A 20,082-nucleotide genomic window follows, 5' to 3' on the forward strand; every position below is an offset into this window, starting at 1 on the left:
AGCACTTAGACCAAGTGGTTAATGGAAGAAGCAGGGGGGTGTTCTCAGAGCAATAACACTATAGCATGCATATCTGTAGTCTGTGGTCACAGTGCCCCTAAGGTTCCCTCTCGGTGATGATGAGTACCTGTAATGCTGCTGTGTGGAGTAACTCTGATATATTCTCTCCAGCTCAGCACATACCAGAAACAGAAGAAATACGACAATTATCCGGTAATCAGGTGGCATCAGACCGCTGACTATGGTTATGTCCCCAACCCAACGATGCCGAATACCTTTATGGCTGTGACAATGGACCTCGGTGATGAGAAGTCTCCGTATGGGAGGTCAGCTCAGCAGAATATATAAATATAGAAGTATAATGGGTACTTGTGTACTTTACGGATTTATTGCAGAGAGAACCCAAGTGTCCTACACTCATTATTATTATCCGTCATGGTAATGTCTAAATCCCCTTCACGGAGAGGACCCTGACATCATCAGCCAGTGTCCAGCATCATTCCCAGCGGCCAGCGTCATTGCCTACCATCCAAGTGGGCATAGAGGGGGAAAATAACCTTGTGGCGAACTTAAAGAGCCAGCGAGCCCGAAGCGTGGCGATCGCAGCGAACCTGCAAGGGGACAACTTTTGGTACTTGTGTATGTAAAGGACACAAATGCCATTTAAAACATTCATTGGGTTCTCTCTGCAATGAGTCCGTAAAGTACACAAGTACCGTATAATAAATACATACATACACATATACAGTCAGGTGCATAAATATTGGGACATTGACAGAATTTTCATAATTTGGCCTCTATTCACCACCACAATGGCTTTGAAATGAAACAAACAAGATGTGCTTTACCTGCAGACTTTCAGATTTCATTTGAGGGTAATTACATCCAAATCGGGTGAACGGTGTAGGAATTACAACGGTTTCTATATGTGCCTCCCACTTTTTAAGGTGGCAAAAGTAATGGGACAAACTAAACAATCCTAAATCTAACTTTCACTTTTTAATACTTTGCTGCAAATCCTTTGTAGGCAATTACAGCCTGAAGTCTGGAACGCATAGACATCACCAGACGCTGGGTTTCATCCCTGGTGATGCTCTGCCAGGCCTCTACTGCAAATGTCTTCAGTTCCTGCCTGTTCTTGGGGCATTTTCCCTTCAGTTTTGTCTTCATCAAGTGAAATGTATGCTCAATCGGATTCAGGTCAGGGGATTGACTTGGCCATTGCATAACATTCCACTTTTTAGCCTTAAAAAACTCTTTGGTTGCTTTTGCAGTATGCCTCGGGTCATTTTCCATCTGCACTGTGAAGCGCCGTCCAATGAGTTCTGAAGCATTTGACTGAATATGAGCATATAATATTGCCCGAAAAACTTCAGAATTCATTCTGCTGCTTTTGTCAGCAGTCACATCATCAATAAATACAAGGGAACCAGTTCCATTGGCAGCCATACATGCCCACGCCATGACACTACCACCACCATGCTTCACTGATGAGGTGGTATATTTTGTATCATGAGCAGTTCCTTTCCTTCTCCATACTCTTCTCTTCCCATCACTCTAGTACAAGTTGATCTTTGTCTCATCTGTCCATAGGATGTTGTTCCAGAACTGTAATGGCTTTTTTAGATGTTGTTTGGCAAACTCTAATTTGGTCTTCCGGTTTTTGAGGCTCACCAATGGTTTACATCTTGTGGTGAACCCTCTATATTCACTCTTGTGAAGTCTTCTCTTGATTGCTGACTTTGACACATATACACCTACCTCCTGGAGAGTGTTCTTGATTTGGCCAACTATTGTGAAGGGGTTTTTCTTCACCAGGGAAATAATTCTTCTGTCATCCACCACAGTTGTTTTTCGTGGTCTTCCGGGTCTTTTGGTGTTGCTGAGCTCTCTGGTGCGTTCTTTCTTTTTAAGAATGTTCCAAACAGTTGATTTGGCCACACCTAATGTTTTTGCTATCTCTCTGATGGGTTTGTTTTGATTTTTCAGCCTAATGATGGCTTGCTTCACCGATAGTGACAGCTCTTTGGATCTCATATTGAGAGTCGACAGCAACTGATTCCAAATGCAAATGTCACACCTAGAATCAACTCCAGACCTCTTACCTGCTTAATTGATAATGAAATAACGAGGGAATAGCCCACACCTGTCAATGAAATAGCTTTTGAGTTGATAGTCTCATTACTTTTGGCCTCTTAAAAAGTGGGAGGCACATATTGAAACTGTTGTAATTCCTACACCGTTCACCTGACTTGGATGTAATTACCCTCAAATGAAATCTGAAAGTCTGCAGGTAAAGCACATCTTGTATGTTTCATTTCAAAGCCATTGTGGTGGTGAATAGAGGCCAAAATATGAAAATTCTGTCAATGTCCCAATATTTATGCACCTGACTGTGTATATATATATATATATATATGTATGTATGTGTTTTGTTATTGAACTTAAAGCTACCACCTAAGATAATGTTTTCCTAAAGCGCCCCTCCCCCCCCCTAGCTTGAGCCCCAGGGGACCTGATGAAAATCTGGGGGTGAGGGAAGGGGAGAATGCGAGGACCAATCACAAGTCACAATCTTAAGAGAGGAGGAATCAGACCCCAGGCTCCAGATGGGGGAAGGGGAACGTTAGTGACTTATTATCTACATTCTCATTGTATCAGACATTAGATTGTAAGCTCTATGTTGCTAGGTCAGAGCGTAGCTTAAAGGATCACAAAAACTAACCACAAGTCGCTTACATATGCATTTATTGTATTATAAAAAGCAGACACAAGGGAGAGAGCGCACAGCGGTTATTCTGCTCACTTTGTATAGGGGCTTATCTGTTAATATCTCTGAAGGCTGGATGATATAATTACAACCTTACAACATACAGGCAACGATGTCTGGTGTTCTAATTGTAAACGGCTCACTCAAAAAAAGTAAAAAAAAATTTAAAAAAACCCAAGAACGCCCGGTATACGTAAAATGTGAAAAATCTTTTTTCATCAAGAAACTGTTATTCGCCCTCATTGAAAATTCATACTAGATTAAAAATCACTCCAGGCAGATCCAAAACATGATTTATTTCTGGAAGGATTGTGGGCCTGATTCAGACTCACTCGCGAGCGCTGAGCGCTCGCAAGCAGGTCGATGTTGGCCCAGTGCGCGTGCGCAAGACGGAAGTGGCACCGTCGTGTGCATTCGCGAGACCCGGATAGCGACGGGCTAGCCGTCGCTCCGGGTCTCGCTACAAAGGGGGCATGCTGTCGATGTTGAGTGACAGCACGCCCCCTTTTGTGGGCGGGCCGGGGGAACGCCTACTGTCTAGGGCCGGCCCCACTGACATCACAAGTGATGTTAATGGGTGGACTTCTTGCTCTGTCAAGACCATCGCGACCATCTTCCTGGCCGCTCGCTATAGCTGTGGGTGGTCAGGAGGCCGCTCTAAAATGAAGAAGGATGGCCCTGATTCAGAGCAAGCGCTCTGTCAGAGCGTCCGGCTCTGAATCAGGGCCTGTGGTCTCTTGAGAGTGGGGGTACATTTACTAAAGTGAGAGTTTTTAGAAGTGAGTTTTGGAAGAGATATTGCTCATAGCAACCAATAAAATTCTACAATTTACATTTAACTAGCACCTGCTAGAAGATAATAGATGGAATCTGGTTGCTATGGGCAACATCTCTTCTAAAACTCACTTTCTAAAAACGTTCACTTTAGTAAATTTACCCCTGGATGTAGCGACACCGAATGTGTACCCTAAATTGATCCAACCCTAAGTTAGGAGGCCATCTGGCGCGTTTCATTCATCGAACATCATCAGGGCTGTCACTATAGAAACATTTTACACCGTGCTTTCTTGCCCTCTCTCTCTCTTTATAGTGATACATACACATATCCATGTGTCAGGAGCTTCTCAGTACAGAAGATATTTATGATACATTTGGCCAAGAGGGAGGTATCGCTGTCATCCACATTCTGTCGATCAGGAATTGTATCAATGCAGATAAAATGTGGCTTATTAATTACAATGTGAAACGACCTCGTTCTCTTTCCAGCGTTCACCCGAGGGATAAGCAAACGGTAGCGTACCGGCTGGCCTTGGGGGCACGAGCAATTGCGTACGGCGAGCAGGATGTCTCTTTTAAAGGTCCGTTCCCAGTCACCATCGATGTCTACGAGGACTATGGATACATGAATATAACCTACGACCAGGACCTTTTATTTACTCGCATGTTTGACGATATGTTTGAGGTAAGTGGGATGTAAAAACATAATATGTTTGAGAAACATATAAACAACGTTGCTCCCAATGGGTGTAGCATGAACAGTCGACATTCCGAATGTCGACAAGGACATTAGGTCGACATTCAACAAATGTTGACGTGATTCTGGATGCTGGATCCAGCTCCCAACACAGATCCATGATAACATATATCATATAGAATTATTACTTACATATTATTGATTATGAACATGGAGCCAGAGAGGTGAGACCTGGTTGCTGTGCAGGTATGCAGTCGGGAAGCCTGGCTGACCTAATCCCGACAGCCGACTTCCCGACTGTCATATCACGGCAAGTGTCTAATGACAGACGTCGAAATCCCGACGCCTGTCATTAGACATACGCCGGGAGCTCGACGCCCGGCATCCCGATCGAAGTGGCGCCGAGCGTGGATAGCCGCGAGGGGGGGGGGGGAGGGTTAGGTTTTGGGTTCCCGGGGGGGACTTAGGGTTAGGCACCCCCCTGGGGGACTTAGGTTTAGGCACTGGGGGGGAAGGTTAGGCACCCCTACGGGAGGGTTAGGGGGTAGAAATAGTATATACTTACCTTGGACGATCAGGATTCCTCCTCCTGCCGCTGTCGGGATTCCAACCGCCGGGCATGGGTCCGGCGGTAAACCACACCGATTTCGCTGTGCAGGGCTCTTATAGATCACGAGAAGATGACTTGTCTTACCCTCGCCTGCTCTATGGGCCTGATTCTGGTCGATGGTGAGCCGGCTCCGTCGTGCGCATGCGCGAGACCCGAATAGCGACGGGCAATTCGTCGCTCCAGGTCTCATACCAAAGGGGGCGTGCTGTCGATGTGACAGCACGCCCCCTTTGATGGGCTGGCCGGGGGAGTGGCTGCCCAAACGGAGGCGTTCTCATGTGAACGCCTCCGTTTGGGGCCGGCCCCACTGACATCACGAGTGATGTCAGTGGGAGAGTTTTCGGCTCTGTTAGAGCCGAAATCTCTCTGGGGCTTGCGGCAACGAGACCCTACCACAAGGGTTTCGTCGCAATCCCGATGGTCACGATGGTCTTGACCATCGCGACCATCTTCCTGGCCGCTCGGTATGGCTGTGGGTGGGCACCCACAGCTATGCGAGCGGCCAGGAGGCCGCTCTAAAAAAAAAAAATAGCCCGGCCCTGATTCAGAGCGAGTGCTCTGTCAGAGCGTCCGGCTCCGAATCAGGGCCTATGTTCTATGAAACTGCTCCACCCATGTCACATGACTATTAGAACGCGTTCCATAACTGATTGTATACATATTAATATTGTATTAATGTAATATATTATATTAATATAATAAAACACATGTCCATACATCTGACCGTTACTGACAATTCCCTGGTTTCTGATTCCAAATCGATGTCTCTCTCCTATAGGTATGCTGCAAGTTTAATAAGGATGAGAAAACTCACGCCTGGGTCCCGGCCTCCGCAAAATTATTAGCCTCCTATTTTAAAGTGATCCCCGTCTATTTTAAAGTCTGCCCCCACGTCTGCGGGGTCCGGTATGCCTGGTTCGATTGGCCTTGTGATTACAAGCAGTGCCCAATTTACAGCGTCCGTCATGGCCTTCCTGCCCCGCTATTCATAAAGTTATTTCCGTGATGCACATTTTTTTTTATTTTTTTTTAATGTTCATTTTCTGGGGACACAATGGATAAAATGGATGAAATATGAATATTATAATTACAATTGTGGTGATTGTTATTTGGGTTAATAAGAAGAGACTCTGCTGTCTTTTCCTGAGCTCTGCACGATTTACAAATCACAAATATCTTAGGTTCACACAACACGTCTCCCAACATTTACCGTGTGTAAGCGGGACATGGCCACGCCCAGGGACGGACTGGGGATCTAGATCATCCATCCGAGTCACGGGGGGCCCAGCATCGTGGCACACCTCCACCTTTCAGTATCCCGGCCGAGAAGAGCGTCGGGAGGCAGTGCTGCTCGGCAAGGATTTAAGACCAGCCCGGCCCATCGAGCCATTCAGGGCCATCTCAGGGTGGCAGTGTGCCGTGTGCTGCACTGCCACCAACCTTTCCCTCCCTCTGTCTGAGCTCATACCATGAACCCCAGCATGTGTGGAGAGGGGGGGGGGGGGGACACCCCTCAAGCCGGCCTGAGGCCTTCGGCCCGTCAGGGATTTTCCAGCCGTGCCGATTGGCCAGTCCGGCCCTGGCCACGCCTCCTCCCCAAGACTTATTCTGTGCACCTCGCAGAACTGGATGAATCTCAAGATGTAATATATGCGGCAGCTTTACACCAGGTGATCTGGGGGACAGTGTTATGGTGCATACACACGTAACGATTTTGTAACCAACGATTTTCTGTCAGATTTTCCCTTGAAAAAGTGAACAATTTTTTGAAGTGCAATGAACGATTTTTTTGAACGATGAACGAATAATGTTCCTTCCCTGAATGAAAGTCGTCACACTGGACAGTCTGAAATGGAGGATGAACGATAACTACAAACGGGAGTGCGCATTTGTGATTATCGTTCATCGTTATAACTCATAAACTGAATGTTTTGGTTTTTTTGAACGATTTAACGATAACGACGTTGTTATCGACAAATCGTTAAAAAAAAAAATCGTTACGTGTATATGCACCTTTACTGGTAAATGCCGAAGTTACAATACACAATATAGTACTTTTATGAAGTGTCATATACATAAGATAGTCTGTACTTGGGCAGAGTTATAAATATGTTCTAAAGTTGCATTTACCAAATAAGATACAATTAAATACAGAAGCACATGCAGCATTAAAATGCTAGTTTGAGTTTGTTCCCGTCCATTCCTTCCAATGAGAGTTTCCGTTCCTGCCTCGGACTGAATGCAAATATCAGTAAAATAATGTGAGTAGATCGCAGTGGTCACATTAATAACCGTTATAGCGATCAAGACTCAATCAGCCAATCACAGGTGGCTGCTGATGACCTCACCACCGGTCGCACTAATAACAGTAATAGCGATCAAGACTCAATTAGCCAATCACAGGTGGCTACTGATATGACCTCACCACCGGTCACACTAATAACAGTTATAGTGATCAAGACTCAATCAGCCAATCACAGATGGCTACTGATATGACCTCACCACCGGTCACACTAATAACAGTTATAGTGATCAAGACTCAATCAGCCAATCACAGATGGCTACTGATATGACCTCACCACCGGTCACACTAATAACAGTTATAGTGATCAAGACTCAATCAGCCAATCACAGATGGCTACTGATATGACCTCACCACCGGTCACACTAATAACAGTTATAGTGATCAAGACTCAATCAACCAATCACAGATGGCTGCTGATATGACCTCACCACCACTGCATATTTTGCGCCAGGTTTTGCGATTGTTTGTGTATTACTGTTGTCTGTAAATAGAACTATTAGGATCAAATACAAATGTGAACAATCATTGGCTTGTGAGATGGAAGTGTGCAGAGGGTCTTATCCTGCTCTCTAATCAACAGTGTCAGGGTTCCGGAATTATAAGTCTAAGGGCCGTATTCAATTACCCGCGATAATTTCGCTGCCGTCGGCAGGATCTAGTTTCCTCCTACATCGCTTGTTTTAGCGTTGGAAACTTATCAGACGCGTCCCCGCTTATCCCCGTATTCAATTCCAAAGGACGCGAAAACGCGTCCCTGCAAAACGCAAACAGGCGAAAAGTGCTTTTAGATTTGGGGAAATCCGCTTGACACCCCCAAAAAGATGCACTAACATTGGGGATCATGGGAGATACCCCCAAATGGGGTACTTAAATGCTCTCATTAGTTGCTAATTAGCGTCTTTGCACAAATGGTGAAGAATAGCATTTAGCATTTTTTTGGGGGGTGGAAATAACTGGTCCCAGCAAATTTGGGGTACATGAAAATGGGGGGCTAGCATATTTTAAAGTTGCTAAAGTTAGGTTTAAAAAACTTAAAAAATCACCTGCCGCAAACACCTGCACTCTTAAAAACACCTGGGGCATACTTGGGGACCCCCCTGGAGTCTATTTCGCTAGTTTTTTAGTTTGTCCCCCAACTTTGATTTATTTTACGCCCCCAAAATGAAAGTACTGTTTTGGGGTGTTCTTAAGGGGTTTTTTTTTTTTTTTTACTGTTTTTGACAGTTTACCTATGGGGGCCTGGCCCAAGGGTGCAGGATGGTTTCCGCACGTTTGCAGCCCAAAACTCTAATTCTGCACTGTTTTCTGCCTAGTTGCATTGACTTTCTGCACCTGCGAAATTGAATTGAATACGGGGATACGTTTTCGCCTGGCGAAATGACATCACCGGTGAAACTTTTCCACAGAAACGGACATTTCGCACCTAGTTGAATACCCCCAAAATGCCCTTGTCTACTGTGTACCAGACTGAGTACTGCAAGTGTCTAATTATGTATTAGCATGTATTTATTTTGCAATAGTTAATAAACTGATACTATAGTGCATTATGCATTCTAACTGACTTGTATATATACATATATTATATACGTGTGTGTGTGTGTGTGTATATATATATATATATATATATACAGTCAGGTCCATAAATATTGGGACATTGACAGAATTTTCATATTTTGGCCTCTATTCACCACCACAATGGCTTTGAAATGAAACATACAAGATGTAATTTAACTGCAGACTTTCAGGTTTAATTTGAGGGTAATTACATCCAAATCAGGTGAACGGTGTAGGAATTACAACGGTTTCTATATGTGCCTCCCACTTTTTAAGGGGCCAAAAGTAATGGGACAAACTAAACAATCCTAAATCTAACTTTCACTTTTTAATACTTTGTTGCAAATCCTTTGCAGGCAATTACAGCCTGAAGTCTGGAACGCATAGACATCACCAGACGCTGGGTTTCATCCCTGGTGATGCTCTGCCAGGCCTCTACTGCAAATGTCTTCAGTTCCTGCTTGTTCTTGGGGCATTTTCCCTTCAGTTTTGTCTTCATCAAGTGAAATGCATGCTCAATCGGATTCAGGTCAGGGGATTGACTTGGCCATTGCATAACATTCCACTTTTTAGCCTTAAAAAACTCTTTGGTTGCTTTTGCAGTATGCTTCGGGTCATTGTCCATCTGTACTGTGAAGCGCTGTCCAATGAGTTCTGAAGCATTTGACTGAATATGAGCATATAATATTGCCTGAAACACTTCAGAATTCATACTGCTACTTTTGTCAGCAGTCACACCATCAATAAATACAAGGGAACCAGTTCCATTGGCAGCCATACATGCCCACGCCATGACACTACCACCACCATGCTTCACTGATGAGGTGGTATGTTTTGGATCATGAGCAGTTCCTTTCCTTCTCTTCTCTTCCCATCACTCTGGTACAAGTTGATCTTTGTCTCATCTGTCCATAGGATGTTGTTCCAGAACTGTAATGGCTTTTTTAGATGTTGTTTGGCAAACTCTAATCTGGTCTTCCTGTTTTTGTGGCTCACCAATGGTTTGCATCTTGTGGTGAACCCTCTATATTTAACTCTTGTGAAGTCTTCTCTTGATTGTTGACTTTGACACATATACACCTACCTCCTGGAGAGTGTTCTTGATTTGGCCAACTGTTGTGAAGGGGTTTTTCTTCACCAGGGAAATAATTATTCTGTGATCCACCACAGTTGTTTTCCATGGTCTTACGGTGTTGCTGAGCTCTCCGGTGCGTTCTTTCTTTTTAAGAATGTTCCAAACAGTTGATTTGGCCACACCTAATGTTTTTGCTATCTCTCTGATGGGTTTGTTTTGATTTTTCAGCCTAATGATGGCTTGCTTCACCGATAGTGACAGCTCTTTGGATCTCATATTGAGAGTTGGCAGCAACTGATTCCAAATGCAAATGTCACACCTAGAATCAACTCCAGACCTTTTACCTGCTTAATTGATAATGAAATAATGAGGGAATAGCCCACACCTGTCCATGAAATAGCTTTTGAGTTGATAGTCCCATTCCTTTTGGCCCCTTAAAAAGTGAGAGGCACATATAGAAACTGTTGTAATTCCTACACCGTTCACCTGATTTGGATGTAATTACCCTCAAATTAAATCTGAAAGTCTGCAGTTAAAGCACATCTTGTTTGTTTCATTTCAAAGCTATTGTGGTGGTGAATAGAGGCCAAAATCTGACAATTCTGTCAATGTCCCAATATTTATGGACCTGACTGTATATTCAGAATGTTCTCTCAATCATCTATAATATGACATCACGACCACTGACCGAGGGGTTGTAGGTAACTGTGCAAAACAGTCTATTATACAACATAATGCATGTAATGTTTATAATATATACTGTTTGCAGGACTTTATATTAACAATTGGACAGCGGTTTAACAGACATTCATCTTAGGCGGAGGTTCTCAAATTCCGCCATTACAGTCCAGGTTTTAATGACATCCATGCTTGAGCACAAGTGACTTAATTAGCACCTGAGTTAATTTAATTTAACCATCTGATCTAAGGATGTTTACTGTAAATTGCAGCAGTGACGATTATGTGTATGTAAATGTTGTGCAATCTGGGGCTAATTTATGTGATCATGCAATAAAGTGGATTACATTACCATTAAATTACCATGTCAGTACACGTTTCATTACAGGCAGTGATAGTTGCCGTTCTCACCGGCAGCTTCATTGTGATGTTATTGGAGCGGTTTTAGTTTGCAGAGTTAGGGGTGTATTTATTAAAGTGCAGGTTTTTAGAATAGTTGTTGCCCATAGCAACCAATCAGATTCTACTTATTTATCTAGCACAGTGGTTTTCAAACTCTGTCCTCAGGACTCCACACAGGTCACATTATCCAGGTCACCCAGCAGGTGCATAGGTGTAGTCATTACTCACTGACACATTTTAAAAGGTCCACAGGTGGCGCTAATTATTTCATTTGCGATGCTGTGAGGAGACCTGGAAAACATGCACTGTTTGGGGTCCTGAGGATCGAGTTTGAGAACCTGTGATCTAGCATCTTCTAGAACAGTGTTGGCTAACCTTGACACTCCAGCTGTTATGGAACTACATGACCCAGCATGCACTGCTACAGTTTTGCTATTAGGGCATGCTAAAACTGTGGCAGGGCATGCTGGGATATATAGTTCCACAACAGCTGGAGTGTCAAGGTTAGCCAACACTGTTCTAGAAGATAATAGCTATAATCTGATTGGTTGCCATGGGCAACAATTTCACTTAAAAGCCGCACTTTAGTAAATAAACCCTTATACCCCTTTCAGACATATCGAGAATCCCGGGAATTTGGCCTGCCTCAGCCAAATTCCCGGGTAGCTGCGTATGTCTGAAAGGTACCTACCCGGGAACACGTTCCCAGGTAGCCAACCCTTCAATCGACCAAGCTTTTTCCCGGGACTTAAGTCCCGGGAAATTACCCTGCTCATGTCTGAAAGGTGCTACCCGGGAATTTACTACTCCCGGGCAGCACCAAACAGCTTTTACATACAGTTGGCAGCGCAGAGCGTCCTATAGGACGCTCAGCGCTGCCGCTCACCACCCCCCGCGCCGGTGGCTGTGTCGCTGTAGATGGAGTCAGCGACACAGGACCCCAGCCGGATGCTGGGGACACCCACCTACGCTGGAGACTGCCGACTGGACCTCCCTCACTCCCGCTGGACCACCTGGGCAATGAAAGAATTAAAACAAATAAATAATAAAATAAAAAATGCAGCATTTTGATTGGCCGGCTTCCAGCAGCCCAGTGATGACATCATCAGCGGCAGCCGGAGAAGGGATAGGCTAGGAAGAGCAGACGGAAGAGAAGAGGCAGGTAAGCAGAAAAACCCTGCTCTTGTCTGAAAGGGGTCTACCTGGGAATTTCCCGGGTAGACACTGTAGTGTGAAAGGGGGGTCTCCATCAAATACCCGGGAATTTGCACAGGAGAAATTCCTGGGTCTGAGCAGGAAATTTCCCGGGTTGTATGTCGGGTATTAGACTTATAAAGCCAGAGGCTGCTCTGCACCTTATGGCTCAAATGTAGCGCAAAATGCTGAGGTTTCAGCCATATAGCAGCAAGATATAAATTTGCAGACGAGACCAGAGCGATAAACTTGGTCTCCAATTGTGAGACAATCCAAAAGGATTGCACAGAGGCGTCAGAGTTCTGCTGGAGATGAAGGCACGTGAAGGACAGACTTTTGTTGGGGGGGGGTCTTCCGAAATGGGCGCTTCCTGTCAGTGGATTGTGACAATGCAGCTTTCTCCTGCCATTCAGACATAAGATCTTCTGCACTTTCGGGGTTTCAGTTTTCCTGCTTCGTCATTTTGTTTACAACCATTTGTGTAAGTGAGCTCTGATTCCACAATATTTGTCTTATTGCAAAGTCTGTTGTCTGCTAGGGGAGGAGAACTCTGTTTTAAGCACATTGCCTGATGCTTCTAGTTCCTAAATGATATGTTTGGATATTCTCCCTGTGCTTGCGCGGGTTTCCTCCGGGTGCTCCGGTTTCCTCCCACACTCCAAAAATATATTGGTAGGTTAATTGGCTCCCACCAAAAATTAACCCTAGTGTGTATGTGTGTGCACATTTGATAGGGAATATAGGGGGTCATTCAGACCCACTCGCGAGCGGCAGTACGCTCGCAAGTGGGTCGATGGTCCCCACTGCGCATGCGCACGACGGAGGGAGCTCCGTCGTGTGCATGCGCGAGACCCGGGGAGCGACGGGCTTTCCATCGCTCCGGGTCTCGCACCAAAGGGGGCGTGCTGTCGATGTTGATTGACAACACGCCCCCTTTGGTGGGCGTGCCTGCCAGACGGAGGCGTTCCCATGGGAACGCCTACCGTCTCAAGCCGGCCCCACTGACATCACTAGTGATGTCAGTGGGAGTGATTTTGGCTCTGATAGAGCCAAAATCACTCCAGGGCTTGTGGTTGAGAAACCCGACCATCGCGACCATCTTGTTGCACGCTCGTATATGCTGTGGGTGGTGACCCACAGCTATACGAGCGTCCAGGAGGACGCTCCATATTAATGGAGGAGGGCCCTGATTCAGAGTGAGCGCTCTGGTCAGAGCGTCCGGCTCTGAATCAGGGCCATAGATTGTAAGCTCCACTGGGGCAGGCACTGATGTGAATGGCCAAATATTCTTCTCTGTAAAGCGCTGAGGAATATGTGTGCGCTATATAAATAACTGGTAATAATAATAATAATATAAATCTGTCTATGGGGCCTATTCATCAAACGATAAATGTCCCGGTAACCATGCGGAAACGCTAGTTTCCGCATATTTAGGTTACCGGGCCATTCATCATCAGTGGTCCAGTAGGACTACCTGATATTCAGCAAACTCCGAAAACTGAAAGTTTACTGAGTTTGCTTCCGAGAACAAGCGTCATCTTCAGACGGTGCTTGTTCTCGGATCAATGCTCCTTCCTTTGAGAAGGAGTTACGGGGATGCGAAGTGAGAACCGAGCGGATCCCTCCGCTGCCTCCTCACTACTTCCCCGGCGGCTTTACGAATGCGGAAGCGGTAAGTAACACAGCTGCTTCTGTATCTGCAATACTAACCGAAGGGACAGCTGCTTTTCGGAGCAGCTGTCCCAGCACCGGAGCAATGATGAATTGGTCCAGTGTCAAGTATCCCTCGCAGCGAGACCATTAATCATCGGGGCCATACGGCCTCTGATGATGAATAGACCCCTATATCTAATCTATACATCTAACATTATTTTCATATAACATTTAGAGTAAAATAAACTTACATTACAACATGAAATGTCATATCAACAGATACAGCTGATAACTGGCTGTTCTATACCAAACAGTTGCTTTTAAACCAAAGCTGAATGACTTCACAAAGCCTGAAGATCAGCCAACTGAGGTGATAAATCTCAACATGCCTGCATTTCACCACTACTATCATTATTTTCAGATATTTCAATTAAAATAAGCTTACTTTACACTATGACATGTCATATAAACAGATACAGCAATAACTGACAGTTCTACACCAAGCAGTAACCAAAGCTGAAAGCATCACAAAGACTGTGCAAGCTAGCCACATGATCAGCCTTCAGAGGTGATAATTCTCAACCTGCCGGCGTTTCACCACTGATATCTATCCATCTATCTCATTTGCTGTAGGTTAATATATAGCTTACCTTACACCATGACATGCCATGAAATGAAGGGGGTAGAGTTCCTGTACTGGAGAGGTAATGGGGTGTCAGTGATCACATGCATGAAAATAGTGTAGTTAGTATTAGGACTACCAAAGGAATTGTTTAGCTAAGGTAGCATTGCCCTGGTGATGCTACCCAGAATTGAGACATAAAGACAGCAAATGAGAGGAGAGAACTCTGTATGAGACACTCCTAGGTAGTTGCCAAAAGTTAAGACTTAACTTTCATTGCTAAATAAGTAAAATAAAGCTCTCATGGTAATTACAACTAAAGGTGCATACACACGTAACGATTTTGTAACCAACGATTATCTGTCAGAATTTCCCTTGAAAAGTGAACAATTTTCACAACGATGGACGAAAAATGTTCCTTCCCTTAATGTAAATCCGTGCGTACGAATGTGCAAGGACTGAGACACCCACTGTCAGCGTCTGTATGTGCGGAATTACCGCTAATTGTGTCTTTAGATGCCACCATCGGTCACACCAATGAAACATGCACTTGCTCTATGGCAGGTGCAGATTCTACGCCTGAGTATGGCCTTCAATGTGAGCGGCTGTGCGTCTCTGCATGCATCCACTTTCTGCGACACACTCCCATAACACACCCGTAAGATGGACCATCTCCGTGCACGCTATGCCACCTTCTCGTCACCGTCCAGGAATGCCCACAACATTTTCAAAACATTTTAGAGAGTGCGTCTCCCGTGCAGCTCAATTGGAGCTCTGACCCTGGACTCATGCACAAATGAAAAAATTCTGAACTGCGTCCAAAATCACTGCTGAATCAGAATCAGGCCCTCTATCTTCCTTCCAACGTGTTCATTTGTTCAGTAGTCTCTCCCTCTCTGACCATTCACTGTGGACGACACACTGTTAGCAGCAGAAGCTGAAATACATCTAACACAAGTCTCTCTACATTTCTTTATATCCTTTTATCCTTCATTGCTGCATCCCAATTCTATCTATGTGCATTTATATCAGACAAACGTTTCATCATGTTTGATCTATTGTCATGGAATTGCACTTTTTGACTTTAAATAAAGGGTGGCCACAGCCTTGGCCTGTAATTTTGGGAGTTTCCCATTTAATAGTTTTATTTTTTATATTTTAGTTGTAATCTCAATCAACTGTTTTGCATGTTTAACAGTTTGTAAATGCACACGGATCTTGTTACATGCTCCACCATGTGGCCATGCCCTCTGACCTGTCTGTGAAGATGAAAAGCTCAGTTCCCATTTTGCTTTATGTTTCAAAGTTGTATTTATGATGAGAGTTTTATTTTAATTATTTAGTAATAAAAGTTGTCTTCATTTTTGACAACTACCTAAGAGTGCCCCCAAACAGAGTTCATTCCTTCCTTCATTTTGCTTACCAAAGCTGAGTGACATCACGAAGGCTGTTTGTGATGATAGCCAGTCACATGATCAGTCTACTAATGTGATAATTTTTAACCTGAATTAATTTCACCACTGCTAACATTATTTTCAGAAAACATTTAGGTTAAAACAAACTTACCTTTACTATAACGTCACACAGCCTGATTATGATGTTAGCCGGTCACATGACCAGCCAATTGCCGTGATACATTTCAACCTGCCTTAATCAAAATAATGATAGACAGGTGAAATGAACACTTAGGTTAATATAAGATTACCTTACACCATGATATGTCCTTTCAGCAGATATAGCTGATACCTGACAGTTCTATACCAAGCAGTTACTTTGAAACCAAAGCTGCGTAAAATCACAAGGCCAGATTATGTTGTTAGCTGGTCACATTATCAGCCAACTGTGGTGATACGTTTCAACATTCCTGCTTTTCAGCACTGCTATCTAACAAACATTATATTCAGATAACATTTGGGTTTAAATAAACTCACCTTACACTGTAATATGTAATTTTAGCAGTTACAGCTGATAACTAAGTTTTATACCAAGCAGTGGCTTTTTTTACCAAAGCTGTGTGAAAGTAAAACTACAAATACCGAATTTGTCGCTGTATCAAAATATATGTAGTTTTATCTTGTGTTATAAAAACAGCAGCACAGACGGTGTAATGGTTAGCATTACTGCCTCACAGCACTGAGGTAGTGGGTTCGATTCCCACTACGGCCCTAACTGTGTGGAGTTTGTATATTCTCCCTGTGCTTCCGTGGGTTTCCTCCGGGTGCTCCGGTTTCCTCCCACACTCCAAAAATATACTGGTAGGTTCACTGGCTCCAAACAAAAATTAACCCTAGTGTGTATGTATGTGCATGTGATAGGGAATATAGAGTGTAAGCTCCACTGGGGTAGGGACTGATGTGAATTGACAAATATGCTCTGTAAAAGCGCTGTGGAAAATGTGCGCTATATAAATAACTGGTAATAATAATAATAAAGCCAAAATATAGAAATCACAGTAAAACAAAAATCCCAAATTGTAAGTAATGATGAAAAGCACAATTCAATATATACATAAACAGTATAATTACTTCAATACGTGATTCAGATAACCATAAGTATCAAAGTAGTACCAGCAATGTAAATGACTACCCAGTCCTATATAAATTACATATGCACCTTTTTGTGCAATGTTTCCACTATGTAATAGTGCAGTTCTCAGGAACGCATTAAGGGCCTGATTCAGAGCCGAGCGCTCGCTCTGAATCAGGGCCGTCCTTCTTGTTTTTCAGAGCGGCCTCCTGGCCGCTCGCATAGCTGTGGGTGACAGCTATAGCGAGCAGCCAGGAAGATGGTTGTTATGGTCAAGACCATCGCGACCATCGGGCTTGCGACGAGACCCTTGTGGTAGGGTCTCGTTGCCGCAAGCCTCAGAGTGCTTTCGGCTCTAACAAAGCCGAATGCACTCCCACTGACATCACTTGTGATGTCAGTGGGGCTGGCCCCAGACGGTAGGCGTTCCCATGGGAACGCCTCCGTCTGGACAGCCACTCCCCCAGCCCGCCCGCCCACCAAAGGGGGCGTGCCGTCACTCAACATCGACAGCACGCCCCCTTTGGTACGAGACCCAGAGCAACGGTTTGCCCGTTGCTATCCGGGTCTCGTGCATGCGCACGACGGAGCCGGCTCCGTCGTGCGCATGCGCACTGGGCCACCATCGACCTGCTTGCGAGCACATAGCGCTCGCGAGCGGGTCTGAATCAGGCCCTAAGTCCCAGACAGCAACCCTCCATTCTTCAATCAGGGATATATATCCCAACAGATTGTCAATATGGAAGATAAATCTAATACAAGCGTCCCGATAAAGTGTTAGGCAAATGCATGCTCAACCTTAGATCAGTGCACCCAGGATTTCCACACAGTGATTTTTAAAAGGTCTGGAAAGCCACAACCATGATCTGACCCGTTGTACATGCCGAGATCCAGGTCTGATAGTGGATGATGTGAGCTGTCTCGTATTAGGTCCTTTAATATACATGTCCAGGAGCTCCAGACTGTCAGTGCCACAGCAGGGAAAATGTTAGACCATAAAGGGACCACCACTGAGACTACTGTAGATGTCCATGGTGCCAGCTTGTACATGACTGCAAAGTATGGATCTAAATGGCTGCTGACGTTGATAAAGTCTAGTCAGACGAAACGTATTAGAAGCCATTTGGAACCATCCTTTTCAGGCGCGAACATCCAGGCACCACTAACACCTACAGCAGTGGGGGAAAGGGACAGACACACAAAGGACGCCCTGTGCAAGAAACGGCGCTATTGTCAGCTTGCACCAGTTATCACACCCTCAAAATATGCTACGCTTCAACGTAACATGATAAAATCTACTTTACATATAGAAGATAAAATAGGAATCATTTAACCTTTTATCTTGTACCATAGATAAATCCCATAATGTGACGTAGTGTAGTGAATGTGATGGCGGAGATGTGAGGAAATCCCTCTCTTGCTTGGCAACGTATTTTATACACAGTATGGTCCATTTTCCATACTAATTAACTAAAAAACAAAGGGAACTTACCAAAGCGACAGATGATAGCTATGGCCTCCATACTGACTCACGTGCGCAGTGTGGCCTTAGTATGAGCAGTGGCAAAACCGCCCAGGAGCCTCTCAGTGGCTGGAGGAGCAGCGGTAGGTTCAGGGGGCAGTTACCATGCACTGTGCACAGGAAGGCGCTGTGACCTGATGCCCCCTATGTTATCGCAGTGGCTGTATCCTGCCTCTATGGGCCATGTTCAATATGGGGCAAAAAGTCCTTTATCGGTGATAAATTCTGCAATAATTTATCGCCGATGACGTCATTTTCGCCTATTTCCAATATCCCCGTATTCAATTTAATTGACTTTTCACCTGTGCAAAAAGTCAATGTAAAAAAAACGGGGATCATTTTTCGCTTGCCTTTAGCAGGCGAAAAAAAGTGCAGAATTGGGGTTTAGGGGTGCAGGCTTAAAAATAATAGCCTGCACTCCTGGGAATGGTCCCTAAAAATAATCTGTGTTAAAAAAAAGTAAAAAAAATAAAAATAGGGACACCCCAAAAAATGTATTTACATTTTGGGGTTACAAAAAAAATAAATAATAGGGAACACACTTCTAAATTAGCGGAATGGAGTCCAGAGAGGTTCCCTTATACGCGGCCGGTGTTTTCGTCATTGCAGGTACATTTTAGCAGAATTTTAAAATATAATTTAAGGGACTTACAAATATGCTTGCACCCATTTTCAACTACCCCAAATTTGATGAGCAAAGTTATTTTTCCCCAAAAAAACTTCTAAATGTTCTTCTGCATCACCTTCTTCAAAGCCGCACTTATGCACCTGTCGCGGCGATTTAAAAACCCGACTTTCTTCTGCTGGCAAAAAAATGGGGGTACCCATAGTGATCCCCCATGTTTGGACATCTTTAGGGGCGTCCTAGGATTATTTCCCGAAAATTCCAGGTTTTTTTTTCGCCGATCCAAGTTTTGCCGGTTTCCGTTTTCGCCTACTTTGGAATTGAATACGGGGAATAGCGGGCATGCGCGCGATACTTTTCCGCCTGGAAAACAGGCGAAGGTCCAGCAGGCGAAAAGTCTGGACTTTTCACCTCAAATTGAATACAGGCCTGTATGGGAATAGACAGCATGAAACCAATTGTGCGGGGCAATAGGAGCGATTGTGCTGCACCTTGCGATGTCCAGAAATTATGCGCTGTTAGCCTCAGTGGCGTCCCAGCTTGAGCTGTGGTTGGTCGACTATGTGGCCAGCTGGTCATCATCCTCTCATTGTCAATTTGGCCCTGATTAGAGAGATGTAAGACCATGTGAGACATTAAGGAATGGGAAATAAACATAGAAGATAGGGGTAAGAGGTAGGAGGGGGGACGGACACAGGGGAGATGTATCAAGCCTTGGCGAGAGATAAAGTGCAGAAGTTGCCTAAAACAACCAATCAGCTTCTGTCATTTATCTAGCACAGTCTATGAAATGACAGTTAGAAGCTGATTGGTTGATTTGTAGAACTGCTCCCTACTTGTTTGTTTTTTTGGTTCTAACAGTTTCACTGAGTTACTGCGACTCCTTACCGGACTCTTTTACTGTAGTACTGACATTATGGGGTCTGGTGGGGGGAGGAGCTTCGTTTTAAAGTTACATTATAGTTTAAGTGCCACCTGCAATCCCATGGTCCAGTGTCCCCCAGCCTAGCTGCCAGAGAATAAGATAGAAAGAATGGTAAAATGTACATCTCAATTCATCCCTCTCACCTTC

At 44.5% G+C, this 20,082-nt stretch overlaps 1 protein-coding gene across 1 annotated transcript in view; it reads left to right on the plus strand.

The window, feature by feature from the left end:
- Positions 1-7,039, plus strand: part of SIAE (sialic acid acetylesterase) — a 30,758-nt gene extending 23,719 nt beyond the window's left edge. Inside the window, exons 8-10 of the mRNA XM_088481808.1 lie at positions 172-326; positions 4,037-4,232; positions 5,633-7,039. Coding sequence (XP_088337934.1) covers positions 172-326; positions 4,037-4,232; positions 5,633-5,860 — 579 coding nt within the window. The 3' untranslated portion in view covers positions 5,861-7,039. The remainder of the gene's footprint in view (positions 1-171; positions 327-4,036; positions 4,233-5,632) is intronic.
- Positions 7,040-20,082: the final 13,043 nt, after the last annotated feature.

Source organism: Taudactylus pleione, unplaced genomic scaffold, assembly GCF_031769625.1.
Source record: "Taudactylus pleione unplaced genomic scaffold, aTauple2 ptg000278l, whole genome shotgun sequence".
NCBI lineage: Eukaryota > Metazoa > Chordata > Amphibia > Anura > Myobatrachidae > Taudactylus > Taudactylus pleione.